The 8,678-nt window shown below is 39.8% G+C and overlaps 1 protein-coding gene across 1 annotated transcript; it reads left to right on the forward strand.

Moving 5' to 3' along the window:
- The first annotated feature begins 384 nt into the window (after positions 1 to 384).
- On the forward strand, positions 385 to 8,459 carry DTD2 (D-aminoacyl-tRNA deacylase 2). Its single transcript, XM_071559436.1, has 3 exons — positions 385 to 582; positions 6,105 to 6,174; positions 8,109 to 8,459. The coding sequence occupies exons 1-3, from the start codon at positions 400 to 402 to the stop codon at positions 8,432 to 8,434; spliced, it is 579 nt and encodes a 192-aa protein (XP_071415537.1). The 5' UTR covers positions 385 to 399; the 3' UTR covers positions 8,435 to 8,459.
- Positions 8,460 to 8,678: the final 219 nt, after the last annotated feature.

Genomic DNA, 8,678 nt, shown 5'->3' on the forward strand with positions numbered 1-8,678 from the left:
AGTGACCCCAGTAAGCAGCTATCCAGATCCTTCTGAACTGTGTTTATGTTCCCTCTGCTTCAACGCAGTGTAATTGAAGGTAAAGGATCCATCTCAGATTCTTCTCAGTCACCTGAACCACGAACATTATTTGTTTTAAAAGAAGTAACAAACAATACTCAGATTTTCTTTTTCATGCATAAGCTATACAGCGTATAACTCTTAACACAAGCATGTAACGTTTCCCCACCAAAAGACAAGCACATCTTTCATCAAGCTAAGAAACCAAACCCCGCTCCTGGTAGCTGTGGGGCATCGGTGAATTGAGCTATTTAATCCTTTTCCGGAGATGTATCCCTGCTGCCAGCCCCCTCCAGATGTCACTGAGATCAGAAAGGGCCGTTTCACCCTCTCCCGAAGATGTTCCCGCGCCCCTCCCGGCCCCGCGGGCTCCGCCGGGAGCCCTTCCTGGTGCGGGAGAGGCGGGATCGGCCCAGCGTGTGGCGCGCCATGGCGGCGGCGCGGGCGGTGCTACAGCAGAGCGTGAGTGCCCGCCTGCAGGTGCGGCCGCCCGAGCGCGGCGCCGAGGCACAGTGGGTGGAGGTAACGTCAGACAGTCCCTCGGCATCGCCCCGATCCCCCCGGCCAGGGGCCGCCCCTCGGCATCGCCCCGATCCCCCCGGCCCGGGGCCGCCCCTCGGTATCGCCCCATCTCCCCCGGCTCGGGCAGTCCCCTCGGCATCGCCCCCTCTCCCCCGGCTCGGGCAGTCCCCACGGCATCGCCCCCTCTCCCCTGCCTCGGGCAGTCCCCTCGGCATCGCCCCCTCTCCCCTGGCCCAGGGCCGCGCCTGCCCGGACAGGGGGAACATTCCATCCCCCAGGCGCGTGCGCCGGCGCGAAGAGAGGGTGGGCATTTGGAGACCTTGGGGGAAAACCCGCTCTTCCTTTTCCGGGCTAAGCTTCACTTCAGATACCCTTCTCACCCTGTCTCCGGTTCCCACTCCCAAGCCCTTTCCTCTACCTCTCGTCACTGCAGGTTACATCAGTCCCTTCAGCGCAGCAGGCCGAGTTTCTCTCCACAGCTCCTTCTCTTTCCCTGTGCTCCAGCGTAGCTCCTGTAGTCCCTTCAGGGCATGGCTGCGCAACCACAACACAGCTTCTTCCCCTTTAACCGCCTTGTTCCCTCTTTTCTTAAATACACTTTCATAGCGGCACTAGAACTGTGGCTGGGGCCCTCAGCTGTCAGCTTTATTTACTGTGTGATAGTGACACTTGGAGAAGAAAGGACAGGTAGGGCAATGGGACTATGGCAGCACTAGTTCCAGTGTTGGGGATTTTTCCAGACTAGTAACTAAAAATGAAATTTAGGATGTAGACAACCACACAGATTGAGGGAAACACTGTGTTTACCTCTTTTTCCTCCCACAGTCTTCTGCTGGGAGAGGTAGATAGCTCTGCAGACTGAAGACAGAAGGCTGCCCTGTGCCATGCACTGTCCGGCTATAGTTGTCACTGTTCATGGTTCCCTACACTAGAATAACTCATCTATGCTGGTGTCAAGTACTTAGCTCTTGCGTTTTTTTGTTTTTGTCATTTGTCTTAAAGAGTAGTACAACAAAAGGGACTTAATACAGTCACATAACTTAAAAAGTAAAAATTCTAGCATGTGTAAAAGGTTAATGAGTTTATTCAATAATTCGGAAAAAAAGTTCACTATTTGCCTTTCATATTAACACTTAACACTTTCCACTCCTTGTTCAGAAGGGACAGGTGGATCCATAAGATCTAGTTTCTACAGCATTGTCTGGGAAACCGGAATGTTTGGCTGAAATGCGTCTCTGTGTACTGCACTATTACCCCCCCCAGTGTAAATTAATTTCAGTGAGAGTGCTCAGCCCAGCATAAGTTAACTATAGGAGAAATAAGGTATTTCTAGGTTGGTAATCACAAGGAGTAGTTGCCGATATAGTAAGTAAGTGTCATTTTGCTTTCGGTCTTTTAAGCTATCTGAAAAGAGGCACATGTTATAGTTAAGAGATACCATGGATAACTCTGTCACAAGGAGGTTTGCAGTTTGTATCTCTTATTTGGAGCTTTTAGAGATTAAGCAAAATCCATGGGAAAGTAATAGAAGCAAAGGAATCTGCTTGGGTGGTCTCAGGAACAGATATTTTCTGGATACTTAGGAGTCTTTCCTGGGTACCTGGGGCTTTTTAAGAGAAGTCTGTTTTAACAAGAACTAGTCACCATGAGGAAAAAAAAATAACTATGGGAAGTTCGTATTTTCTTTAGTATGTCTACTGTGGAGGTCATGAGAAGGAAACTCTGCTGCTGATGTTTTCTGGTAGGGTAATGTGACTCCCTACATATGCGTGTAAATGCAAAAATAAAAAATATAGATCTCATTGACTATTGTTTACATCAACTGGTGTGTTCCTCATGTTTTATAACAACTTAAAAGTAGGTCCTCACCTTGAGACATTTCTAGCATACTATAAATAGTGTATTACATAGGTGGCTTTGAATAGCTTCTGAGCTGTAAGAGACCCCTGTAGGTACTTTAGAAGATTCAGAGCAGATGTTCTTTATCTGCAAAAAGGTTAGGAGTGTACTTGATACTTACACATGAATCACTGCCTTCATTATGTTTCCATGATGGAGTTTTTCGGGCCTGTTGAGGATTATGGGAATGGAAAGTCTTGTTTATGGAGAAACATTGGTTCAATAGCCTCAATAAAAGTTTATGTATACAGCAAAATAATTAGGAAATAAAAAGGAATTCTCCTTTTAAAGGTAAAGTGGAATTAAGGTGTGGTTTCATGTATTTCACAGCTGTGAGGGAAAAGAAATGTAAAATGAATATTCAGCTAAAAAGTGCCTACATTTATGCAATGAAAACTGTCTTTTCCTTATCTTCTTTTCCTTGATTTGTCTTCTGGTAATATAGCAAAAAGAGGTACAAAGTACCAGGCACAGACTTGTCCTGTGACCTGTGGCAGATGATGTAATCTCTCTTTGCTGCAGCTGAATGTAAGAAATATGAAGAAATCTTCCCACAGGGTAGAAAATCTGAACTTAAAGTGGAAATGTCAAAGAATAATTTATGTTAAGTTTCACACACTGGCTTTCTAAGGATTAGAAGTATCTCTGTTTTCCTTATCCACTGCAATTTCCCGTGGGAAAAAAAAAAGTAAAGAAAAAGAAAGGTAGAGTTAATATTTTGCAGAATATATTTTGGTTTTGCTAATGAAATCCTGAAAAATTCAGATGAATGTATTTAGTAAGGAGGGTGAGGAATGAGTCAGTTATTTGTTTTTTCCTGCAAAAGAGCTAAAAAGCAGCATTTGCAGGCAGCATTGCTAAGGCTGGCTGTGTGGCCTTAGGGCTCAGTGCTTCAGTCCTTCATAATGTAGGTTGCCTGATGGGATGACTACTTAGGACAGTTGTATAATAAATGCCAGTGTTGCAAAGTAACTTGCTTTGCTGGTTTATTTATGTAGGCATTTTCGTGAAAACAGTAAATCCATATAGAGCACAACTTCCCTGTCCAGCTGCCTGCCTGTCACTACCTAAGTTCCTTGCAGTGGCTGTTTGCATATCAGCATATTGAATTTATGACCCTCTTATTTGTGTTATTTTGCTTGATTCCTCATGTGTTGAAGAGCAGTCAGCTACACTTTGACAGGTTACAGAGGACCTTCAGCAATGGCAATGGTTTTGCTTTGGTTCAAAAGGTTTACACATTCCTGTTACATTGGCAATGAGCAAGTGTCAGGACCCCTGAAACACTGACATAAGGTCAGGCTGACACATGTTGTTATCAGTTTTGCTTTTAGGTAGTGGCATTCAATTTTACATCTTGTATTCAATTAGAAAACTAAAGAACAAAGAAAGACCTAACAAGAGGTTAAAACATGGCTGCACATGTGTTGAAAATAGTGTTCAACCACAGTTTTCAGTCACAGTTGAAACCATAAGTTTCAGCTTACAAATTGTTGAATAGTTTTCAACTATATCATGGTTGAGAAGTGTTCTAGAAGACCATAAACATGAAATATAAATAGAAGCATCCTCTAGAAGCTTTAACTTATCTCTGAATTAATTGTTTTTTCATTTACCTCCTGTCCCTCTAATTTTCCTCAATATGCATGTCTCATTCAAAATAGGTTTTCAAAATATTTATTCTCATAGTTTATTCAAAACCAGACATCAAATAATGATAGAGGCTGGAAAAATAATGAATGTTGTTACTTAATCTTTAGATGTCAGGCCTTAGTACTAGCAAGGGTCACTTTATTTTCTCTTTTGTCTCTATAAAGAGCTGCTTGCAGAATACTGTTATTTCTGTAAGTGAGACTGTGCAAAAAAAAGACTGTCTCAAGTCTCAGAATTAAAATGGTTTTCTGTGATGTGTGCTGTATCATGGTGTCACCTATTTCTAATGCCATGGTCAGACTTCAACAATGTAAGTGCATTTGGCCAATTTTGCCACAAACAGTTTTATTAGTAGGTATGTGTTCATTGTTATTATCTATTATTATCCTGACCCTGGTCTGTTTCTGGAATGAATCTTTAGATAAACATGTAAGGATATCTAATGTTTGGCAGCCTGCATTTCTCTCCCTTATTTGAACAGATGGTTTGAAATGTCATTTGAGGTTCAGACCATCAAATTTCTTACAGTGTTTATGAAATATGGCAGTCATTTGGGAACCTGTATGGTATTCTGCAGTGGTCAAAATGAGTTTTGAAAGGAGCCATTTAAAGCATTTGAAAGATCTCAGCATGTGATATTTTGGCTACAAAGAGCATTCTCTTTTTCCTGAAGTTAGTTACTAAAGAAATAGCTGAGAAGGCATAGCTTTTCTCAGTCATTGCCATGAGCATTTAGCTTAATCTTTGCAATAACAAAGCGATAAAATCTCATGTGTATAGCCAAGTTTTCTTCACCAAAAGCTTTTATCTTTTAAAGAAAATAGGAAAGAAAAACAAATAAAAGAGGGGAAAAACTAAATCAAGGTACTTTTTAGAAACTATTCATATTTCCTATCTTTTTACTTTGATGACATTGCTATTAATGACTCCTTCCTGTCCCAATCTAACATCTCTTCAGTGGTATTTCATAAGCTGACATTTAGCTTTCTTCTAGCAAAAATACAAAGATACTTATTCTTGACAAAGCACTGGGGAGGTTTTTTATATACTGTATGTCTGTGGATATTGTATGGCTTTCTGGTTTTTTTCCTGAAGAAGTTAAACCATTCATGTATCCTTGTGTGTGAGGCACAGGTGCTGTTGGCTGCAGAGCCTATCGTTTTGCCTTAATAAAGCACGGGTTGTTGCATATGCCTTCCTCAAAAACTAACTGAGAGCAGAAAAACTACCCCAGAATTTTAATGTACTTTCTCCTCAGTACAGACCTAATTCCTCCCTCAAATACATAGTTCTTGCAAGTAGTCTCTCTGAATGCTAAAGAAGTGGCATATCCTTTACTTCATACCTGTCAGGGGAAATGTTCCATTTCACCGGTAAGATTTTACACATACTGATAACTAATATTTGAGCAACCTAAGAATATTCTGAACACTTTCAATTGTTGGTCGTTGTATTTAAATTGTAATTAACAAACTCTTTTTTCAGAATTACGTTGTGCTAGGTTAGTTTTAACATCAAAATCAAATTCAGTTCACTCTGGTGTTTGTCATGCTTCACAATTGGAAATAATTCACACTGAAAATTACTTTAGCTCTATGTTTGATAGCAAAAAAAAAAGCTTAAAATATTTCCTATACTGGATTTAAGTACAGTAATTCATCTTGTTACCTTGTCTATGTTAATACTTTACACTGTACATTCCAAATGTACAACTTAATTTGGCGTCACATGGAGCTAATAAATTGGTTTAGTTTTATGTAGAAGCATTGTGCAGATAAGCAGTACATATATATCTTACAAGCTCCACAGTGTGGTATGTAAACTTAATGTCTGAAGCTATACTAAATAACTAAAAGTACTCTCAAAACCTTTTTTTGTTGTGTGGTTTTGTCATTTTTTACTCCAGTTTTAATAAGTGTGCATGATGGATAATGAGAAATATTGACATAGTTTTCTGTAATTTTTTGTAGATCCGGAGAGGGCTTGTTATCTACATATGCTTCTTCAAAGGTGCTGATGAGGACCTTATTCCGAAAATTGGTATGATATAACCCTTATAAATTCTTGTATTGGTTGAAAAAGATGAAAAGAAGTATAGACAGAGAAGGTAGCAACTATTTGGATGAGTAGAAGTGAAGAAGCCATGAGATGGCATCATTCTAAATCAATCATCTGGCTGAAAGAACAGTTTGGTCTGCCTTGTTTCATTTGACAGTCGTCCATGTCTCTCGCTCTGTCAGTGTGCTCATGACCAGCCTAGAAAACCAATTCCTGTGATGATTACGTTCTAGCAAACACAGAAAATGCTGCACCTGCTATTTAACATATTATGTGTATCAGGCAACAAGTTTGATCCAAGACAGAACTGAATTTCAAGTAATTCATGGCTTGATTTGAAAAGTATTTTAACACTGATCTCACTATATGTGCAGAATATTTAAAATTATAGCCAGTAGAGGGAGTTGGGTGGATAACTAAATAGTGTCTTTCCCATCTCATTTCAGTAGTGCTATGCACACTTAACATTTCAAGTGTAGTTTTCTGGTTCAGAAGTGATAACAGCAATATCTGCAGTTCTTGCCTTCTTTTCCACATGCATTTTAACATTTACATAACAGCAGAGAAGATGCTGTGGATAAGGTCAAATGGTAGTGATTTCTGTCTTCACCCACTGCTTGATTTTTATTTTTTTTTTACTTTTATGTCATTTCTTCTTCCTCCTTTCCTCCACCAGTAGCACTCAATCACCTGGAAAAATATGTGATGCCATGTATTCCAGATAAAAGTACCCCTTTTCTTTTCTGTGCCTGGCTGATATTAGTGATTTGGCCAAAGGTTGCATAACAATAGTCTATTTCAGGCTAATGCCTGGGACCAGCAGTGCACAAGCACAGGCGGTGAGAGGAGCTGTTTTGGGGTTCTCTCTTGGTCTTGGAGGGCACAGTCTTTTTGACATGTAAATAAAGTTGAAATATTTTAGTGTATTTATGATATGAAAATTTATTTTCTGCTTGTGAGAGTTTCATGAGAATGTCACTTGAGAATAATTACATTTTCAGCTGTGGGGCAGCTGAAACAGGCCAGAAAAAGTTCTGTTTCCTATGACCATCCTCCTTGAGTGCCTGGCTTACTGGATATTGTTTCCTAAATATATTTTGAATCTGTTTAAATGTGTGGGTTTGGTTCCTGAATCACGACTCAGTTCTTTTTGCTTCAAACAACATTAAACATTTATGTGTTTGCAGGCATAACTAGTATCATCACAGCTTTGACAGTTTTTGGGTAGTGATGTGATTTTTTACAGAAACATGGAAGATCTAATGTTAGTAAATGCATTGTTTCTATTTACAAGTTTATATATTCTGGTTTATAAGCCAAATTGCATCTGACCTTCCTGCCCAATTCCTCTCTCAAAAGGCAAACTAGCCCCTGCACATCTCCAAGTAGAGTACTGAAGGACACTCACTCCACCTGAGACCAAACTGTGGAGCTGTGCCTTCAGCCCAGATTAGTTCTGGGTCCTGCCGTGAACTACTGCAACCAGTGTGAAAAAACAGTCAGGGCCAAAAGCTCTCAGAAATGCAGAGGATGGTGTTGTCTCCTACAGTGTGTAGTGTTGGGCAAATGCTGCCTATTTGAGTATCAGGCAATTAATAAGGGCTGTTAATGGGATCCTGGGTTCTTCTGGGGCTGTTGAACTAGAATCAATTGGAGGATTTTAGATAGCAAATCACTTCCCCCAAAAATAAAATTTTAGACATATGATATTAATATAAATATCCTTAGCATTTCTAACAATACTCAGACATATTAGTTGGTTAGTAGTATTAATTGACTGTTCATGTTTTATTATTAAAAAGTTTCTTTTACTTGACTAGTTTGTCACACACTAATATGTTTGTTCAATCTTGTTTATGATGTCCTGTTTGATTTACTTCAGTTGTACTAACTGTTATTTTTATTTTTATTTGCAGTCAATACGCTGTTGAATGTTAAATTAAGTGAAAATGAAAAGGGCGAGTTTGTTTCTGTTCTTGATTTACCGGGCGATGTACTCATCATACCACAAGCTACGCTAGGTGGTAAACCAAAGGGAAGAAAGATGCAGTACCATGCAAACATTGAAAAAGAAAAAGGGTTGGAACTTTATTCTCAGTTTGTGTCTTTGTGTGAGAAAGAACTGGCTGCCAATGCCAAATGTGTGGAAGCAGGTGTTCGTGTCAAGCATGGCACATACGGAAACAGGCAGGTGTTAAAACTGGATACAAATGGACCTTACACTCATCTCATTGAATTTTGAAAAAATAAATTCTGTCCCAGATACAGTACTAGTGGTTGGGTTTTTTTTTTTACCTCCTAAGTATTAATATGCTTGAATACTTTAGGAGATACAATGTAAAAAGGGCTTTCACTCGTCTGTGCTGGTGTTGCCAATCCCATTGAATAGAATGCCTGAGACCACTTTGTTATAGTATGTTTTATGCTCATATGCATCTGAAGTGTGCTCAAAATAATTGTTACTATTGAACCACTAATTTGAAAGG

This window comes from Pithys albifrons, chromosome 6, assembly GCF_047495875.1.
Source record: "Pithys albifrons albifrons isolate INPA30051 chromosome 6, PitAlb_v1, whole genome shotgun sequence".
NCBI lineage: Eukaryota > Metazoa > Chordata > Aves > Passeriformes > Thamnophilidae > Pithys > Pithys albifrons.